This window comes from Hydra vulgaris, chromosome 09 (assembly GCF_038396675.1).
Source record: "Hydra vulgaris chromosome 09, alternate assembly HydraT2T_AEP".
Taxonomy (NCBI): domain Eukaryota; kingdom Metazoa; phylum Cnidaria; class Hydrozoa; order Anthoathecata; family Hydridae; genus Hydra; species Hydra vulgaris.
In genome coordinates this window covers 12,809,051-12,832,500 of record NC_088928.1, presented here as the reverse complement: position 1 = coordinate 12,832,500, position 23,450 = coordinate 12,809,051, and the positions used below count along the sequence as shown (strand labels likewise).

Below are 23,450 nucleotides of genomic sequence, written 5' to 3'. Positions count from 1 at the left end.
AATTAATATCTTAAACAGATTGTTGAAGATATTAATTCAGGGCTGGACAATAAGACAAAATTTGTCTTATTGTCAAGCCCTGAATTAATATCTTCAACAATCTAAATTAATTTCTTCTATTAACCCATATCCTACCACGATCCCCATCCATATCCTACCACGATCCCCATTTGGGGATTTTTGGTTTTAGTTAACAGTAGTTGGTAGTGGAGGCCATTTTTTTGTAGTTGGCAACATATTAGCTCTTATAACACTTCATTTAAGTGACGTGTGTCAAAAAAGTGCTACTTTTGCCTGTTGTTTTGAATTTAGAAGTCAAAAAAAGTGAAAACACTGAGGTAAGTTATGCATAAAATTAATACTGTATTTCAAATACATAAATTTTCAGTTGTTTATAATTGAATACATTCAACATTTGTCACATGCTTAATTTATAGGTTATAATAATCATGTGTAGTGTAAAGTTTGTTTTTAAATCATTATATTTAAAATTATAGTCATTTTAATGCTGATACCCATTTGGGGATCATGGCAGATACAATGTTAAAAGTTGATGATATTTCATAGTATTAGTTATTTGCCTATATCTACTTGCCAATAACAAATAATTTTATCTAATTTTTAGATATGGGTACCAGTCAATTTCTCTCACTTACTCAATTAGAAGATATGATGAATTTCTTTGATGAGGATGAACCAGATGCAGTTGTAGATATCGTTGAACTTCCACCCGATAACGTTGATGTTGTATCCGACTAAGAAGACTTCAATGAAGATGTTTTAAAAGATACCCGTCCAAGAGACGTACCTGGTAAAAGTACATTCTTGTGCAATTCCATCTTCTCAATTCCATAGCATCTACATCTAGTGATTGTCATACAGCATCTACATCTACGCAATCAGATGAAACGATTCCACCAACTAAGCGCCAGAAAAAAATGAGGTCCTCTACAGATTTGCAAAGAACAAGTGCTGACTTTGCAAAGGAGATGGGCCAAAATAATGAAATTTTGGAAATGAGAGAAAATCTTAAAACAACACTTGCAGGAAAATCTCCCGTTGAAGTATTTGAGTCATTGTGGAACAAAGACGTTATGGATTACATTGTGAAGCAGTCTGTGATATATGCAGTGCAGAATAACCGCCATCACTTTACTTTCTCTGTAGACTGTTTAAAAAAATTCATTAGTTTTCTGTTGCTTACAGGATACCATTCTTTGCCACAAGAGCACATGTACTGGTGTGAGGACGAAGATGTATGTATTGAAAGTGTGCGAAAATGTTTAACAAAAAATAAATATATTGAAATAAAAAGGAATTTACATTTCAATGATAACTCTGAAATTGGAGTTCAGAAAACTACAAAGAGTTTTAAAATAAGTCCACTAATAACTAAAATGAACGAACAATTTAAAAAATTTGGTGTGTTTTCGAAGAATTTGTGTATCGACGAACAAATGATCCGTTATTATGGCCATCACTATTTGAAACAGCTCATAAGAGGAAAGCTGATAAGATTTGGCTTCAAAGAGTGGGTTATGTGCTGCTCCAAAACAGGTTATTGCTTTCATGTAGAACTGTACGAAGGAAAGCAAGCTGATACGTATGAGGTAAATGGATTGGGTGCGTTCGCTATTTTAAAAAATATTTCAGTTATCACAAATCCATCGAATTATGTGTTTTATTTTGATAACTTTTTTACAAGTTTTGAGCTAATGAAAGATCTGAAAGAAAAAAACATTGCAGCTACTGGTACAGTATGTTCAAACCGTATGAACAGTTGTCTCACAAAGTCTGATAATGAAATGAAAAAAGAACATAGGAGCGCATTCGATTATCGCTTTGATGTGAAAAATCAGATATTTGGGGTTGTATGGAAAGACAACAATTGTGTAAAAATGTTGTCAAATCACCAAGCTCTGCAACCACTACAGAAAGTTAGCAGATGGTCAAGGACAGAGAAAAAGCAGGTAAAAATCCCTCAACCGCAATGCATACAACGCTACAATAAATATATGGGTGGAGTGGACAAATTGGATTGGTATATCAATAAGTACAGAATCAAAATAAGATCAAAGAAATGGTACTTTCCTATTTTCACAAATCTTATAGATATGACAGTGGTGAATTCACATGTATTATACTGTCTAGCAAACAATACGAACATACCGCTGCTAGAATTTAGAAGAAATATCACAAGGGCCTACTTGCCAACTTCTTCAATTATTTCGAACCCAAAATATGCTGGCAGGCCATGTTTACAAAAATTGTCACAAAATCGAATTCCTGAGGATATTAGGAAATATCCCGTTGGACACCATATAGAAAGGACGGAGGAAGGAAAACAAAGAAAATGTGCCGTTTGCAAAAAGAACACGAGGAAACAATGTTCCAAATGCAATGTTGGCCTACACATGGATTGCATGAGAAATTGGCATACACTATAACTTACAAAACTATCATATAATCTAATAAAATATTATAAACAAAATTATCTATTATTTTACGCTATACCAGCCACGATCCCCAAATGGGACTTTGTATAAATATTATTTTTTTTAACAATGTTTTTTTTTTTTTTTAATTAATTTAACATGGATAAATACTTTTCCAGTTAAAAAAACAATTATATTTTACAAAATAAATGTTTTAAAAAATTTGGCAGGTAATGGGTTAATATTTGTATTAACTTTTTGTACTTGTAATTTCAAATTTATAATTCTATTAACATTTGTAATTTTACTGTATTTGCACTTGAAATTGTAAATTTATTGTTTGATGATAAATTTAATGTTACCTTTTTGCAAACAAAAACTACTTGAAAATATAAATAAATATAAAGTGTCTATCAGATAAAAGGATGACACAATAAAATCAAAAACGAAAACAAAATTTTGGTAATTATTATACAGAAAAAAAATCTTATAAAAGATCATTTTAAAAATTTCGAAAAGTAAAATATATTGGTTAAGTATATAACCAATGATATTTTACTTTTACCTTTTGGAATGAGATAAAAGTTCTCTGGAGAATGAAGATTCAAAGTATCTATTGTTGGATGTGTAGCAATAAGAAAACAACAAAGACTTTGCAATACTGATATATCAATTGTTTTCCCTAATAAACTCTGTACGATATCAACATACAAACTGCACAGTGATGGATCTAGTTTTGTGGAGAGTTCTTGTTGCATTTCCTAAAAATAAATTTCAAATTTTTCATTTTTTAAAACGCATTTAAAACAAAATATACAAGAACTTCTCGTTTGAAAAAGTTTAAAAAACATATTACTTATAATAAAATAACTATTAGTTATTTAGTACATCATTAATAAAATTATATTTATTTAGTGTTTAGTCGTCAAAAGGTTTGAAAAAAAGGGGTAAAAACAATTGAGAAAGAAAAGAGAAGAAAAAAAAAGAAAAAAAGGTGCCCTCCCCCTCCCCTCCTTGGGACCTTTGGAAGGTGAATATATTTATTTAAAAAAATTGAAATTATTGGAAATTTCAAATTAAAAAGTTTGCGAGAAAAGAAAACACATAAAAAATAAAACAGTTTATGTAAACCATACCCGACAACCCATTAGAATATTTTCAACTACACAAGCACGTTGAAATTGCATTAAGTTAAATCGATGGTGGGGATGATCAAGACGAATCAAATTTTTTAAAACATTTAAACACAACAACTGAACAGCCAATCCTGCTTTTCTCAAAAGTTTCCAGTTTTTTATTAAAAGTTGTAATATGCAAACATTTTTTACAACAGCAGTAGTAGAAGGGTTTGCAACACAATCGCTTATTTCTCCATTGTATGCTGGACAAAATATTTGCCCGTCACATATTGATTCAAAAATAATCTAATAAATAAATTTTAAATTTAAATCAAAATAAATGCAAGAAAAACTTAAACGATTTATTTCTATGAACCATCGTGATTGAAACATAACCATGAATAAATGAATAATAATATAATGAATGAATGAATAATAAAATATGTAATAACTGTGTTGAAGCTTATACATTGACTTACTTTAAGAAGTTTCAGACCTGGCTTATTTGGAGTACAGTCTAACACATGATTTATAAGAATATACCCTGCTATGTCATTCATTTCACGTTGCAAATACAAACAACAATTTTGAATAACAAATATTGTTTTTAAAACTGCTGAATGGATTTCTTCAGAATTAGGATTCTCAGCAACCTGTAAATAAAAAAAGGTGAAATAACAAAGTAGTGAAGCATTAAATTAAAAAAAAAAAGAAATTAAAACAATATAATTTTTTTTTTTTTATTCCAACATAAAAATAAAATATGTTACTCACCAAAGCATGCAGAAAAATCAGTACTTGAATACCACCACAGTTATTTATTGCCACTTCAAAACTGTTATGTGTATTTATTTGTATATTTCCTAATAAAACAGCTGAAGTCAAAGTACCATCATTTTGCTCATCACTTTCATTACAGTATGTATGTTGTATTTTTCCATTTGTTCTCAAGTAGGGAATGTACTGAACAAACTCATTGTGTGAGTTTGGACTGTACTGAAGCATTAATGTTGACTAAAAAAATGATTTTAAGTCAGGTTAAGCAATTTAAAATAAAAATAGATTAGAAAAGCAATAATGTAAATAAATATACTTAATTTTTAATTAAATATTTACAATTAATTAAATATTTACAAATAACCTTTTAATGCTCAATAGCACTAAGTTATTTATTAAAATTTCTTTTTTTTTTACTATTTATCATTTCATGTATCACATTTTTATCACAATATAACTGCAATACTTTTTTTATTATCATTTTCGTCACCATAGAATTGGTTTGTTCAATATCCACTTTTTACTGAAAATGAGTTGCTGTTACAGAATTTCATTTTAAGATAAGCTTATTTAATATCTACTATAAAATATACAGAATCTGCATTTCTTATCAAAATATTCAGATCTCTTTTGTTCAAAATCCGAAAAAGAAAACATCAATTTATTACATTTTGTTCAATATCCCGACATTGAACAAACCAAAACGTTATTTTAATGCATGTGTAATTGTGGTTTAACTTCCCAATCGTCGTTAGTTCTGCTCTGTTTAATATCCAGCTAAGCCAATCACTGCGTCCGGTGAGGTCGCATGACAAATTTGTTTGATAAAAATTTGTTGTCAGTTAGTCAACACTTATATTGGATAAATCTTTAGTAATTGAAAATAATGATAATATTATAAATGAAACTGAAACCATGAGTATGACAGAGGATTTTACAACATCAAACATGTGGAACAAAGTAATAGTACATCTACACAGAGAATGAAGATAGTTTAAATAAATCTAAATCTTTGATTTCAACAACGGAAAGTAAAGGAACATTAACTAAAAAAAGAAAAAGGACCCCAGAAAATTGGCAAAAAAATATAAGGAAAATAAAAAAAGAGAGGGGAGAAGAGTATGTTGATATTAAAGGACAACTACATCCTGCAAAAAAAGTTAAAGGAAGCTGTAAACCGAAATGCAGTCATAAATGCAGTGATTATTTTTCCAATGAAGAAAGAAATCAAATAATGAAACAATTTTATAAACTGTTGGATGAGAACAAGCTACATTTTTTCAGTAAGTACACCATTAGGGGTGAACCGTTTTGGAAGCTAACATACAAAGAAAAGAGCAGAAAATCACATGTGTACAAGTATTACACGTGCGCAAGTTTGTAAAAAATTGTTTTGTGGCACACTGAGCATCAGTCAACAACGTATATATTACTTTCATGAAAAAATTCAAAATCCAACAACTTCTGTACCAAGATCACCACTCAAAGGTCGGAGTGTCAAAAAAACATACATCAAACGAATAACTAGAAATGGTTAGAAATCACACTAAATCTTTTCCTGTTGTCGAATCACATTACTGCCAAAAGCAATAAGCAATATTTAGATGGTAGTTTAACTTTAACAAAAATGTATGATCTGTACAAGGTAACAGATGAAAATTCTGTAAAAGAAAACATTTGCAGAAAAGTCTTCAATGAGGAGTTTAATTTATCATTTTTTAAACCTAAGAAAAATAGATGTGATGAATGCGAAGAGTATAAAACCCTTGAACAACCGTCAGAGGAAAGAAAGTATCAGCAAGAATTGCACATCCAAAGAAAAATAGAAGGATTTAAGGAAAGAACAAAGGACCGATAGATAATTAACAGTATAATAACTGCAGTTTTTGATCTTGAAAATGTTTTTAATCTGCCAAAAGCTAATGTATCAAGCTTTTATTATTTTAGTAAACTTAATGTTTATTTTAGTAAACTTGATGTTTTTTTACAATTTAGCTGGTCATTGTAATATTAACAAAAGGGTATACAACAGCATATGGTCTAAATACTTAAGCAGGAGATCTGGCAATGATATTGCTAGTGCAGTTGTGAAAATATTAAAAAATATAGTAAAAGCTATTCCTTATATAAGTAAAATCACTCTGTGGTCGGACAGGTGCGTTCCACAAAATAAAAATTTAATAATAAGTTTAGCATTACTTATTTTTTTTAAAGTCAGAAGACAGCGGCAACATTGAAATTATAGAGCAAAAATTTTCAGAGCCAGGACACGGTAACTTACAAGAAATTTATGCAGCACACAGTGTTATAGAGCGTTACACTAAAAATTTAGAAATATACAGTCCAATTGGTCTGATAAGAGTATTAAAAAACATGCCTACAAAATCAAGTAATTTCAAAATCCTGCAAATGGTTACCATAGATTTTCTGGACCATCAAAAAGCAGCAACCTCTCTATTTCCTAAAATTCCTTACACAAAAATAAAACAAATTGTGTACAATAAAAATACAATTTTTAAAAGTCAATTTCAGAACATCTTTCAATGAAGACTTTAAATGTGTTAGAATTGGACATAAACGAAGTACAAGGAAACAAAAATCTACTGAATTACTGAACTGCCAAAAGTTCTGACCCTAAAAACTGAGCAATTTTCACTATTGGAAAATAAAAAGAGAGATTTAGCCAAAATGCTGAAGTATATTCCCCATGAAATTGACAAACAATACAATGTATGTATTTTAAAAACTAAAAAACCCATAAAACAAAACCAAAAAACAAAGAAGACTGCTTATAAGACTCTATAAAACCATAGTATTATAATTATAACACTACATAATATTATAATTGATATAGTTTTTCAAACTAGTGATAACCTATATGTTTGCTTAAAATAATTATTTTTGAGTTTATTTTTTCTATCGTATTTCATTGTGTAAAATTGTTAAAGAAAACAAAATTATATATCATTTGTGATTAGTGTTGTTTGTTCATTATCCTGAAATTTTGTTCAATATCCTATAAAATTATCAAGGATTTTGTACTCAGTGCAGTTTTGTTCAATGACCAAATAAGATATGCTAATATCGTCTTAATTTTAGGTAAACAAACTTTATATTTTAATTTATCAATAATTTTAAAGTAAAGATAGTACATTAAAACATCTATACTAGCTATAAATAAAATACGAGAGCAGTAATAACCTAAACTTTAACCGCATTTTACCAACAATTTGTAAATTGGTCTGTTCAATAAACCAATTCTAGGGTGACGTTTTTTAAATGATAAGCTGAGTTTAATTTTTTAAATAAATTTAAAAAAATTTGTTAAAGTTGAATAAACTAACATTGAGCATGTGAATCGTAAAAATAACATATTATAAAAAAAAAGAAAAGGGAGACGTTGTAATTTTATAATAATCAAAAAATAAAATAAAATTATCAAAAAACTAAAGCTAATTAGCAACATTTTAAACTTTTAGACATCATAAATGGGGTTTTTAACAGGGTGTTAGCCTGTACTGTAGCACTGCATTACACATAGTATAATGCAATGCTCTGTGATGAAACTGTAAAGATTTCTTGGAACACCATAATTAACACATACTAAAACACACACACTTTCTAGTAAGATGAATGTTCAAATTATTACCTAAAATTTAAATAAACTGTTTAAATTTTAGGTAATAGTTATTTAGGTCCTTTGTCTCAGCTGGAGTCTTAGGTAAGCATTAGAGTTTAGTGCAGCTTCACTCTGTTTTTATACATTTTTTATCAACCAGAGACATCACTAAAATATTAAGGTCTAAGTATCATGTGTGCCTCTTTAGAGATTTAATTACAGGTTTTGCCAGATCAGGTTTAATTTTTGAATATCATCTGCCGACGAGCTGTAACATTCTAAAAATTTTTAAACTATGATATAACCTAACAATATTTCATGCAAATAAAAAAGTAATAAAAGTTAAAGAAAATTTCAAAACTTGTAAAATATAAAATTGGCATCAGGTATGAAACAATTACAGGAATTCCAACCCTTATAAACCACTCAGTGTAAAACACAGCTGTTAAAAAAGGCTCATCTACTATTTCATTTTTCTTAAAATCAGTCAGGCTGGAAATGCTGCCTAGAAGGAGATAAACTTTCTGAAAGTATATACTCTTTAACGTAGATCTAGCATGATGTACAGACTAAGGTTTTTTTAATCTGTACTGTTCATCACCAGACAACACAATTGTTGTCAATTCTTAAATAACACAATTTAAATAAAAATAAAACATTAAGAAACTTTCTTTTACAGAGTATTCAGTATGCTTAGAATTTTAATAGCTTTTTCAATGCTGTTGTTGTGATAATGTTTTGTGAAAACAATAAGGCTTTTTTAAACTGCAGCCAACTATCAAAACCATCTTCAGATTTTACTTTTAACACAACAGAATTTCAACTTATTAGCTTGACTGCTCAAAATCTAAAAAATAAAATCTCTCAAACAAATATAAGAGCAGAAGGTCACCTGGTAACAAAAAAACTGATTATATAAAGTTTTCAATTGTTAGATAAATTTCAAGTTGATCTTTTTAATAATAAAAAAGTTTTAATAATAAAAAACTAGCATTTTAAGAAACTTTTGAAACTTTTTTGAAATTTCCAACATATTAGTCATTTTATCAAACAGAATACAAATACAATGCAAAAATGTTTGAAAAACACATTTTTTTGGTTTTTTCAGTCTTTAATACTCAAATATTGTAATAAACTATTCTTAACATTGTATTTATAATTCGTTCTACTAGAAAAAACAACAATAAAAATCAGAAAAAAAAATTGCATAATTGGAACACTCCCCTCAGCTCATCTAAAAAAAGGGCAAAAAATAACTTTTGGACTCGTTGAGGGAAGTCATGGAGAGGTCCAATTATATAAAAAAGACTTTTTAATAGTAATATCAAGATTGGGGCACTTTGAAACAATGTTAGTTGAAAACCAAAAAAGTAATTTTTTTGAAACACTCATATATATACATACATACATACATACATACATACATACATACATACATACATACATACATACATACATACATACATATACAGCTATGCACCAAAGCTTAATCGAGATGGTAATCAAACTTTTCAGGGTTTTTTTAACTATAAAAAATCAGGAAAATGAATTTAATAAATTTTTAAAAGAGCAATCTATTAGCTATACAATTAACATTAATAAGATAAGATAGTTAAAAAAAAAAATTCAAAAAAATTAAACAAATAATTATATAATCATAAAATGAGTTGCATAAAAGTTTAATCGAGTTAAGGTTTAGAACATAAAAAATTAAAAAAAATACAAATTAATTATTCAAAGTGTCCTCCTTTGGCTCAATAGCAAAAAAGAACTCATCTCTGCATTGATTAGACCAATTTTATGCACATCTCAAGTGGCACTTTTTAACTAGTACTTGTTTAGAAGTTGCTTCAATAGCTCAGTTGATTGAATTTGATAGTTTACCAATTGAGTGTCGATCCATGACCAAATATTTTCTATTGGATTGATATCTGGTGATCTAGGGCATCAAGGCAATAAATGGATCTTCTATGTGGTAAACAAGTTTGTTATACTAAGTGCTGTGTGTGCTAGAGCCCCCATCTTGCTGGAAGATATATTGCTTGTTTCTACCATACATTTGCCTTGTCGATAAAATCAAACATGTTTCAAGTGTGTTTTTGAAGGTATATTGGTTGATATGGCCATTATACAGCTCACAAAAACCAAGGCCTTTGTGGAAAAAACACCAGCTTCCATCACCTTGTCGTCTTGCTTGTAAATATTTCTCAGTTGCAAATCTTTTAATGTATATTCTTCCATAGCAGTTCTTAACTTGAAAATTTGACTCATCACTCCAAATCACTTTTGCCCAATCTTTAACTGCCAAATTCAAACATTCTTTGCACCATTTTTGTCTTTTGCGTCGGTCCATGATTGACAGGATAGGCTTTCTTATTGCAATGTAAGACCCAATACCTTTTTTTACTAACGTTCTTCTAATGAGTTCTCTGCTTATATTTCGATAAGAAAAGGATTGGTTGAATATTTGAACTTTTTGTTGCTGAGCCTAGGATTTTTTCTACTGGTTTTGAATATGCTGCTTTTGTCACGGCCACTAAGCTTCAGTGATCCTCTGGAACAAGGCATGTCGACAACGTTACCTGTTAGCTCCCAGGTTTTCACTGTTTTTTGCATGCAAAATTCAGAAACACTCATAAGTTTACTAATTTCAACACTGTTATGATTCTTTGACTTGACTAGTCCAATAATTTGCCATTTGATGCTCTCTGACACTGCTTTTCTACCCATTGCAAGCGAATTGATATTTAAAGTATTGCAGTTATTCTTGAGATAATTTTTTGCAATTAAAATATTTTTTTAATTTTAAAATTATTTTTTTGATATAAGAATCATGAGTACACATTATATTTATAATTCATAGTGGTAATTAAGTATAATAATTAGTTATCAAGTGTGAAAAATGTATAAATAACTCAATTAAACTTTTACGTCATCAGTAAAATAATACATCATATGACGTTTAATTAATTTTACGAAAGTAGTGTGAATTTTTTTACTATCTATTTTGTCGATACAAACATAAATAGCAAAACACAAAAAAAATAAACTTAAAATCTATATCCATTAAATTTTAATGTTAGAAATACTGGGACATAGTTATAAAAGTCTTGATTAAATTTCTGTGCATAGCTGTATATATACATACATATATATATACATATATATATATATATATATATATATATATATATATATATATATATATATATATATATATATATATACATATATATATATATATACATATATATATATATATATACATATATATATATATATACATATATATATATATATATATATATATACATACATATACATACATATATATATATATATATATATATATATATATATATATATATATATATATACATACATATACACATATATATACATATATATATACATAAATATATACATATACATTTATATATATATATATATATATATATATATATATATATATATATATATATATATATATATATATATATATATAACTATAAGATTTCATTTTCTAGAGATAACAACAATGGTGTACCCTCTGATTTTTTCCCAGTCGCCCGCAGGGCTACTGAAACAGTTTTAATTTCTCATTTGAGTTGTCTGCTATGATAATCAGTAGTCGGTGTAAAAGTTTTTTTTCCTCGGGTGAAACTAATGATATTTTAAAAACTTTAGTTTATGCAAAGCTGTATACTTTGTTTTTAAGGAGCAAATTATTGTTAGTTTGTTAGGGAAAAAAGCAAAACAATAAACTTACAACAGCAAAAGTAACAACACTCTTGTCACTAACTGCATTATAAAAGTTATAAAACTATAATAGTGTTATTACTTTTGTAAAGCACTTATAACTTTTAAAGTTCATTCTTTGTTCAAACAACATAAGTAATTCCAAACTTTAATAAAAGTAGATAAGAAAATATAAAGTGGATATTCAAATATTATTAAAGACTTTTAGTTAATTTTAAAATTAACACGCGTTTTTACGGACCATTAGTAATGTTTTTCATAATGCTAAACCTTTTATACAGTACGGTTTTATAAAGTTGTTTAAGTTCCTTAATAAATTTTAAATATTATTTGAATATCCACTTTATTTTTCTAGGTGCTTTTCTACTTCAATTAAAATATAGTTTTATAAATAAACACACTTTTATAAATAACAAAGTGTCTGGCTGTCCTGCTGGGCTACTGACAGACATTTTTTCAAAATCTTAGTCACTCTTGGAGAAAACGAGTCATCCCGTGCCACTAGAGGACCATGAGGGTACACCACTGAACAATGTGTAACAATTTGTTGCTCGTAAAAAAAAAAACATATTTTATGAACAACAACCTATTTCAATATAATGTCCTTACAAATAATTAACAAGTATTCAAATCAGTTATCCACAAATTGGATATAAAAATATTAACCTTTGTCTCTGTTAACCTTTGTCTCTGTTAACAATTAAAAATACCTGTAATTCTGCTTTGATTATAGGAAGAACTTCTGAAGGGTTTTCAAACAGCTTCAAAGGTATTGAGTTTGCAACAAGATTCTCAGTGATTATATTCATGCAAAATGATAACTCTTTAAAGACAACACTATCCCAATTTAAAGATGAATCCATATGACTGAAGTAAAGAACAAAAACTGTACGTAAAATGTTGTGTAGATGTACAAATAAGTAAAAAGTTAAAATGCAGAAATACAATTTTTAACTAATAAGTTTTTCATAAAAGTATAGTAAATTTAAATTTTAAAACATTGTCATTAAAATAACTATAAATATTAAATTTTTATAATTTCTTATACAACTAGAGGTGTTCCGGATAAGATTTTTTAATTATCTGATCAGATATCGAATACCCGGATATTTTATAATTATCTGGCCGGATAATGTAAATAAAATCCTAAAATATATATATTTTATTATGACAAAATATTATTGTGATAAACCTTCAAAAGGGCAAGTTTTGTTTGGAAGCTTTACAAAATTAATGATAGCTGTGATTTCACAGCAATTTACATTCTATGTGAAAAGCAGATAAGCAAGGGATGTAATAAATCTGGTGAGAAGTCATTTTCTAAAACTCCACTGCATAATCACGCAAAAAAAATTTCACTGTAGATTATAGAAAAAATAATGACATTTTAAATTATTGGAAACATAAAGTTAAAAGCTGCTGCTGCTAAAAGTGATAGCACTTAAGTTACTAGCACCACCTGTATCCTCTGTATTTTTGAAAAATGTTTTCATTATTTATGAAAAAAAGGGATCAAGGCAACCTCAATATGGAGAAATGTTTATTTCTTCACGTTGAGGTAAAAGAAATATAAATAAGTGATAAACTGATGTATTTGTTGCGCATATATAATTTTAGTAGTATTTTAATAATAACAATATTGAATAGAAACCATTAACATTAGATTACTTAAAAATTTCTAAAAAACATTTCTAGATTTCTTTTGATTTTTAAATGACATTAACATGAAATATCTGGTATATAAAAAAGTGAATAAATCTACTATCCGGCCAGATATCGGATACTGAATAATACTCCTATTCGAGCTGGATATCCGGCCAGATAGCCTATCTGGAACAACCCTAATAACAACCCAGTAAAAACAACTTATTAAAAACAACCCAGTAGAAACTTTGTACCTTATGATCACATGTTAAGTAACAATTCAAAAGCATCAAATTAAAAATTTTCTTCAAAATTGACAAAGAAATTTGACAAATGTTTTGTTAAACTACACAAATACAGAAAATACAATAATAAAGATGTAGACGAAGAATCTAAGATTGTATAACAAATTTAGGCTCAGTTATTACTAATTTAAATCTAGATTAATTTTAGTGGGGCACATATTTGTAAGCTATTAATTTTAACTATTTGGAAGATAATCTGACGCTTCTTTTCCTAGTTTCAAGTTGAATTTCATTGCCAAATTAACTGCATGCTTAACACAGCCATTGATAACACAAAGTGAAGCAAGCTCTTTAGCAGTCTTTAGCATGTTGGTAATCTTTTCTGCTATTTTATGTCTTAGGATTTGAAGAAAGGAAGTCTTCATTGAGGGTAGTGCATAGTGCATTAATTTATATAGACCAAATAACAAGTAAGCTCAAAAATAGTGAAAAAACTGACACTTTTGGCATGTGAAAGCAGCATGGAACTGGTTAGCAACTCCAATAATCTCTGCCTCATCTCAAAGGATATTTTCTGGGCTTGTCATCACGGCTTCTGGGCTTGTCATCACTGATTTAAAATACAATATCAACAGTAACAAGACAATATTAGCAGTAACAAGTAACAGTAACAAATAAACTTGTTTTTATAATGCAGTTTCTCTTCTTGTCCATTTCTCAGAAATATAAAAAAGAAGAAAAAAAAAGCCCTTAAATTTGGATATAATTAAAAAAAGCTTGTTAGAACAACTAATTTCTTTGTTAAAAGTGGAGACTTTAAATTGTCACTGCGTCAAAATAGAATGCAAAGTATAAAACTATATCAAAGAAAAGTAAGAAAAAAAAGTTGTTGTAGGTGTTAAAAAAATGGTGAGAAAAATTATTTTGTGAATTAACTGATGCTAAATTTATTTTATTTTACTTTATTAATATCTAGGTGTTTAATTTTAAAAAAAAAACATTTCTCACAAGGTTAATTAAATCAAAAACAAAACAACTGATGTATTTGTAGATTAGTGGATTAAATACTTGATAATAACAAAACATACATGAATATTTATTGTTAATGTTAAGTTATGAAAATAATACATTACCACAACAATTTTGCATTTAAAAATTTTATATTTTACTGATGGGTATTGTGATGCTGTTACAGCAATTTTAAAATGGTCTGGAATTTTAAAATTTAATTTGATTAGATCCAAAGAAAAACTGATAAATAAACTAAATAAGATAAGAGGAAAAGAGTGCTGAAGCATATAACCTGGTTCCTAATGATCCAGGGAAAACAATGGTTAAAAACAAAACAGTTTAAAAAAATATGAAGATTTACCTTCAGGTTCCTAACAAGTAATCTGAATACAATTAACATAGGGAGCAGCCATTGAAGAAATTTGGATCAGTCTCAATTATAACTATATATATCTAATTTATCAATGTTACTCCCCCCCCCCCCCTCCTCATTTTAAAATTTAGAAGACTTTATCTATATTTTTTGCTTCTCATATGCAATGTTAATGCAGCCTTTCCCATATTAGAAACATTAATTTCATTAAAACAATAGCTACACTTAGTTATTGTTCATTTTTCTTCTGAACTTCTGGTTTAAATTTGTCTTTGTTTAACAATTTTTCTTGAAACACAGATTTTGACAATATTTTAAATATATTACACTTAAAGGAGAAGACATTTTAAATGTATCTAAATATATATAATTTTATAAACTGATTGCAAGTTAAAGTAGCAATAGTGAAAATACAAAACTAATTGTAGTACCATTTAAAAATGATAAATGTGAAACATTTATATAGTAAGATTATTAATTAATTTGACTTTCAAAATATAATGTATAGCTATTTCAGTATACATTGTAATAGTTATTTCAGTACACATTGCATATAAATATACCTTGTCGCATTACTTGATAAATTTTCATTGTTTTCAATGCTGACATTATTTGGTCCAAGAGAATAAATGTATATAGCTTTTAACTTGTTCATAACTGGTTCTTCCATATGATCTAGAGGGTAAGTTTGACCGTTCTTTTTGTTTTTCTGCATGAAGGAATTTTTTCCTAAACAACAACTAATTATAATTTAAAAAAACCACTTAACAAAACTACCAAATAACAGAAAATAATTAAAGCAAAAAAAAATTTTAAATTATGGTAGATTTTATTTTTTTTTTTCTTTGCTAAAATCTCTAGTATAAAATTATTTGAACTGGCCTCATCTGTACTAAATAAAAATTGCTATAAAAGAAAATCTAGCAACTGAATAAGTTATTGAGAAGTTAAAAGATTGGTTGTTTAAAAAGGGTAAAAAAATAACTTTGTTTATATTTAATTTTTAAAGGCAAAATCACAAAGTTATACCTTAAGAACATTTGCCTTAATATTAAATTATCAACTATTGAAGGCTACTCTTTAAACAAAGTTTATATTAATAGCAAATAAATATTGAAAACTAAATAGTCTTGAAAAAAAATAATTTGCTAAAAAATAAAATTAGTTAAAACATTAATAATTAAAAATCATTGTTTTAGTTTTTTTGTCTTTTTATAGAAACATCATCATCATCATCATCATCATCATCATCATCATCATCATCATCATCATCATCATCATCATCATCATCATCATCATCAGCATCAGCATCATCATCATCATCATCATCATCATCATCATCATCATCATCATCATCATCATCATCATCATCATCATCATCATCATCATCATCATCATCATCATCATCATCATCATCATCATCATTATCATCATCATCATCATCATTATTATCATCATCATCACCATCATCATCTTCATCATCATTCGTACCAAATGCTTGCACTCTCTTCAAGTTTTCTTACTTCTACCAGTTTCTACTGGAGCTGCTACCTCTCTAAATGCTGATACCCAAACCACTTTAATCTTTTCTGACAAACATTGCTTAACACAACGTTATTTCTAATATCTCTCAAGATTATGGATCCTTTTCCGGTCTTTTTAAAGTCATATCACACATCCATCTGATCATTATCTTCTCTTTTGGCAAATACTGCACTATATAAATACTAAAGTTTATACAAATATGTAAAGATAATGTCAGCATTTAAATAAATAGCAAACATATATGTTTATATCCATATATATATATGTATATTATGTATGGATAAATGCATCTCATACATAACCTCCCGGATTCAAGCAGGCATGGAAGCTTTTATTCCTTCTTGTTGGTTTCAAATCATATCTCATTCTATTCCACATTTTTTCACCTTCTTGTGCAGTTACTTTATTAAACCATAGAAATAAATCTCTGGTTAATTAATGTCTATTTATTACTGCAAGAATTCATGTAAAAAGAATTCATGTAAAAGTCTCGAAAAAAAAATTCATGTAAAAGCCTGATGTGAAGCTCTGTTATTCTCAGTTTACTAAATCATGTACCTTATCTCAGATAATAGGTTCTTGAGATATTTGGAAAACCTTCAACAGTGTCATTAACTTATTTCTTTATACATTAACTTTTTTTTAAACATTTATTAAGTCAAGTCATTAAGTGTATATATCAATCTCTAATTTATGGGTCTTCTCAGTATTTTTTCTACAGTATCTTATTATCTCTTCTTCTCAGAATAAAACAGAGTTATTTGAAAAGAGCTTTTCCTCTATTTTGACTCTTGAATCTAATGGCCATACCCTTCCTGTTATTCCTGTTAAACGGATTAACTCGTTGTTAGATATCCAAATCACTCTGGCTTCCAATGCCAAGGTTAATTCTCAATTAAACTCTTCTACAGCTTCTGATTCAGAAAAGATTTACATCATTTTCTTACAAAAGTGCTGTCGAGAACTCATCTAAATTTTTGTTAAACTATTAATAAATTCCAAGTACAAAGTTTCAATATTTTAAAACTCTAGAACACTTTGACCTCTCTAACTATACTATGATTAGTCTTTTCTCTACTATTAGTTTCTTTATATAAAAGTTTTAAGATTATTAAATCATTTCTTTCTACCTACAGTATTAAAGTCATTCTTGAAGGCCTACACTTTTTCATTTCAGTAACTTTAGGAGTACCACAAAATTCTACCTTTGCACCTGTATTGCTTCTTATCTACAATAAAAATTGTACTAACAACATTACATTTAAGTGGCTCTACTTGCTGACAACTCAACTTTATACTCATGTCTTGACAAAAAGTCTTCACAATTTTTCGTTTATAACAATCAGCCAATCTTTAATCTGATCTCTCTTCTATAACAGCTGAAGGCTTGAGACTATAACAGGAGTGGCTTCTTGATTTTTAACTCCAACAAAACTTATGAAATATTTACTGCAAACAACTATTGCAATGTTGTTGAAATTCCTATATTGATGAATAACAACCCTCTCACTCTCAGACAAGGTCCATTAGCACATTGTAAATCATCTCTAGTTCAATCAACCAAAATTCTTTCTTGCTTGGCTTGAATAACCAAAACTCTTTTTCGCTTGGCTTGTCATTCAGTAAAGTTGCACTTGTATCTTTCCCTTCCTGCTATAAAATTTTTTAATCATCTAGTTTTTTTTCTTGCACATCAATAAAATCTCAAAAGTCTCACCCATCTTACCATTTCCTGACTCATACCACGTACAACTCTTCTAACATACACGTAACGCTCTTTAACCCTTTCCTTTGTTTTTTAGTAACTCATAACTTAATAGGTTGTGTGTGCGTGTGTGTTTACATATATATATATATATATATATATATATATATATATATATATATATATATATATATATATATATATATATATATATATATATATATATATATATATATATATATATATATACATATGTATATATATATATATATATATACATATGTATATATATATGTATATATACATATGTATATATATATGTATATATATATTATATATATATATATATTATATTTATATATACATATATATACATATATATATATATATTATATTTATATATACATATATATACATATATATATATATATATATATATATATATATATATATATATATATATATATATATATATATATGTATGTATGTATGTATATATATATATATATATATATATATATATATATATATATATATATAAATATATATATATATATATATATTTATATATATATTATATATATACATTTATTAACAATTATTTTTATATATACATTTAATAACAAATTATTTATTAAATACAAAATTTTGGTTTTATACTTGTTACAAGCCCAGGGCTCAACAAATCGATTTTTTTTTAATGAACATTGACATTTGTATCTTAATTTAACGATGAACGTCTAATTTAAGAGATATATGTCAAATAATGAAGTTTTATTTTCAAATAAATTTTACTTTAGTTAATAAGTTATTAGATATATCAATGATGCTTGTTGAATTAAATTAATTTTTATTTCTGCAAAAACAATTTTTTATGCATTTGCAAAGTGCGCACAAATTAATGATAATCAATATGCAATGACCTAACAATTGTAAATTTTTATCCATTGATACTAAATATAAAAAATTTATTTACAAATAAAAAAACATAAACAAACTTGGATAAAATAAAAGGAGCTAAAAATAAAAAACATATTAGTTCTATATATTCTATTAGATTGTATATATTTCAGCAAAACTTAAAAATTCTAAAAATTTAAAAATAAGAAAATTAAAAAAAAACAGGTTACAATCATAATGTTTAAGCATGGTTTCTTTTAAAGTAATTGCAAATGCATTCATTTTAAGTAAAATTTTGCATGCTTTTGTTAACGCATGCAAAAACCATGCTAAAGCTTAATTATTTTATTTGATAGCATACTTAGCTATTTTACTTAACAGTACTGAAACGCTATTGAAAGAAATAATCATGTTTTAGCATGGTTTCTTTTTAAGTCTTTAAAATGTATTTTAAATTTTAGTAACTAATTGTTTTTTATTATAAATATGTATTTTTTATAATAAAAAACTATCAATCGCATAAAATAATGTGAAATAATGTGTGCGATTTTAAAAATTTAAATGTCATATTTTTATAATTTTTGCATATGCAAAAATATAGAAAAGTAGAAACGTGACGTTAATTTTTCTGTCTTTTTTTTTTAACAAAAGTTTGCACGTTTGTAGATGTGTTGCGCCATATCACAAGAATATATACGTAACAAGTGTTATTTATTGTAGCATGAAAAAATTCTTTAGACGAGCGTTGTTTTTATTATTTATAAAAAAAGTTTTATATTTTCTTATTGTAATATAATGCAGGCATTTTAAGAATTGATAAAAATAATTATTAAAATAACTGCATTTTTATTTTAGTCACAACAATAATTATACTTTCGAGAGAAAAAATCATACTTTTGCGAGAGTCGTAAATTGCTCCCGTAAACCTTTTCAAGGGAGTGTGGGCAAGAGCTAAAGCTTTTGCTTCCCACCGAGGTCTATATATATATATATATATATATATATATATATATATATATATATATATATATATATATATATATATATATATATATATATATATATATATATATATATATATATATATATATACATACATATATATATATATATATATATATATATATATAAATATATATATATATATATATATATATATATATATATATATATACATACATATATATATATATATATATATATATATATATAAATATATATATACATTCATATATATATATATATATATATATGTATAAATTAATATGTTAAAACAGATATGTATGTATAAATTTAAAATATATCAAGTATTATAAATTATTTCCTAGCCTTGGGTTGTAAAAAGTCCCATTTTTAGTTGGGGCCAGATTACCCAGACAATTAATCTTACTAATTAGCAGTCATTTTTTTTCTCTATTTCTTTGCAACAATTTTTTCTTTTTATTTATATTTAGTATCTTGAGTTTAATGATGGTCAATTAAAGATTGCCACATTCTCCATCTTGTTTCCATCAATAAAGTTCAGTACCAAGATATTTCAAAATTCAACATAAAGCAACTTTTTTGGACCCTTAGTACCTCCAAATAAAACTTCTGAAGTTTAAAAAAAAAAGAAAAAAAAAGAAGAAATGTGGACTTGATATATGATGTCTGCAGAGCAACCAAGGTATGTTTGAGTCAAAAATATTAGTAAGAATTTATATTTCTTCATGGTATTTAGCAGTATATTGCAACTGCTTGTATCTGAATCAACTGCAGAAACCTGATCTAACATATATTTATAGTATTAAAAATATCTCATGCCTGAACTTCTTCCTTTGATGTGAACACCTAACTGAATGTCTTCTGAATTTAGAGCATTTGGAGTGAATACACATAAACTGTAATTTGTAACAGAGATGTTTTTCTGCTCACAAATTTGCCTCACAAATTTAGTTTCTGAACACAACTTTAATCTTTTGCTTTTCGATTTATCTATGATTTCTAACATTGTCATTTTATTAATTAATTTATCATTTAAAAAAGCGACAGAGTTAGAAATCATAGATAAACTTTTTAACTTTTTGATATAAACTATAATTTCTAAGTTTTAAAATTTTAAATCTAAAATTATTAAATCAAAACACATTAAAATTGAAATACATTGTAGTTCAACATTGTTTCATAGTTTGACAGACAACACTGTTTCATAGGCATTAAATTAGGAACAAATCCATTGTCAAAAACTAAATTTGATGCAAAATATAGTGCGAATCTAATTTCTGGATAATGAAATTCAAATATAAATTGAACAAACTTTAAAATATGCCATATGGTGTTTGAATACAAGAGAATAAAAAAGAATGATAAGGCATTTTTAAGTAAACATTATTCAAAGATTTTTCATGCAAATCCAAAACAATTTAAAAGAATTGAAACAAAATCTTGAGTCTGAAGTCAAAAGAGTCCATCAGTTTTGACCCTGGAGTACTAGAGTCATACATCCTGGATGCAAACACACACACATACGTATTTGTACTATAGCACATATTGATATAAATTTACCCACTTTTTTTGACAATCTAAATCTATATAATTTTTTTACAAAAAAAAACATAGAAAAATGAATTAAAAGCAAATTTAGATCAGCAATCTGACTTTATACAGGCTGCTGTGAAGGCTTCAGTGCATACACCACCTGATTAAGAAAGAACATGCAAGGGAGTTGCTGCTTTGCAGACTGAGGACTTGGGTTGGGGGAGTAATAAGATTTTTTCATTATTTGTTTTTTTCTTCTTTTTTTGAAAAAACAGTAGTGAAAAAAGTCAACATTTTTGCATAAAAAATGTATACTTGTATACACTATAATATATATATATATATATATATATATATATATATATATATTATATATATATATATATTATAGTGTATACAATATATATATATATATATAAATATATATATATATATATATATATATATATATATATATATATATATTTATATATATATATATATATATATGTATATATTTATTTATATACAAATACATACTTATATTATTATATTTAACTATATTTTATTGAAGTTAAACTAATTGTAAAAGTCATTTATACCTTGAAAAACCATAAAAACACCTGTGTTGAGGTGCTTACTGTAAATTGTTTTACTTTTTAGTTCAACTTCATTTAAACCATGCCCAATAAACGCAAACAATGACATTTGACTTTGAACTGATTGACTTGGATATTTCATTTGAACAGAAGGAAGTTGACAACCATTTAAAAACGTTACAATCTAAATTTTTGATATATATATATATATATATATATATATATATACATATATATACATATATATACATATACTTATATACTTATATATTATATATTATATATATATATATATATATATATATATATATATATATATATATATATATATATATATATATATATATATATATATATATATCATACATATATATACATATACTTATATATTATATATTATATATATATATATATATATATATATATATATATATATATATATATATATATATATATATATATATATATATATATATATATATATATATATATATATATATATAATATATATATATATGCACATATAAATATACATACAGTCTTAAATTTAGAAATTTTATTAAGAAAATTAAGCAGCTGTATTTTCATCTCTCTGCTAAACTTAACGGAGCGTTAGTCAAAAACTTATTATTAACTACATTAATAAAAAAATTCTTTAAAAATATAATTTTTTAAACATAAATGTTTTATTTTGGTATTAGTTATATTTAAACGAAGTTATAGAAATTTTCGTCATTTCTTTACTTAGAAATATTGTTATCAAATTTTAGACAAAAACTCTGTTAAGCTTAACGGAAAGATGTGAATACGGCTGAAAGTCAGCAAATAATTGCAGACCTAAAACTATTATAGGTCGGCATCAGGTCAGCACAAAAACTAGAAACAGGGTTAACAAACCAAAGAATGTGCAAACATTTAGCATTAAATTGACAACAAAAAAAAAAAGAAAAAAGGCAAGGTCAACAACTTTTCTTGCAGACATTTCATTCAATGTAGACATTTGCTTAAAAATTTGAAAAACGAATGCAACATTTTACCATTGTATTAGGAATTTAAACAAAACATTAGTTATGTCAACTTTATTCTAATTATTTTAAAAATAATAAAACGTTTGTCTTTCTGTTTTTTATTTTAATTGTTATGTGTACAATTTAAACAAATATTTAGAATTTAAATAAAATCAATCAAATAACTTGTTTTGCCGCTTAATTTTAATTATCTTTA

At 26.3% G+C, this 23,450-nt stretch overlaps 1 protein-coding gene across 1 annotated transcript in view; it reads right to left on the bottom strand.

Annotated features, from left to right (window-relative positions):
• Positions 1–23,450, bottom strand: part of LOC100198694 (lysosomal-trafficking regulator) — a 144,971-nt gene that overhangs the window by 77,599 nt on the left and 43,922 nt on the right. The window contains exons 15-21 of the mRNA XM_065804763.1: positions 22,230–22,410; positions 15,545–15,710; positions 12,419–12,575; positions 4,328–4,567; positions 4,033–4,206; positions 3,572–3,859; positions 3,001–3,196 (exon numbers count right to left, since the gene is read on the bottom strand). Coding sequence (XP_065660835.1) covers positions 3,001–3,196; positions 3,572–3,859; positions 4,033–4,206; positions 4,328–4,567; positions 12,419–12,575; positions 15,545–15,710; positions 22,230–22,410 — 1,402 coding nt within the window. The remainder of the gene's footprint in view (positions 1–3,000; positions 3,197–3,571; positions 3,860–4,032; positions 4,207–4,327; positions 4,568–12,418; positions 12,576–15,544; positions 15,711–22,229; positions 22,411–23,450) is intronic.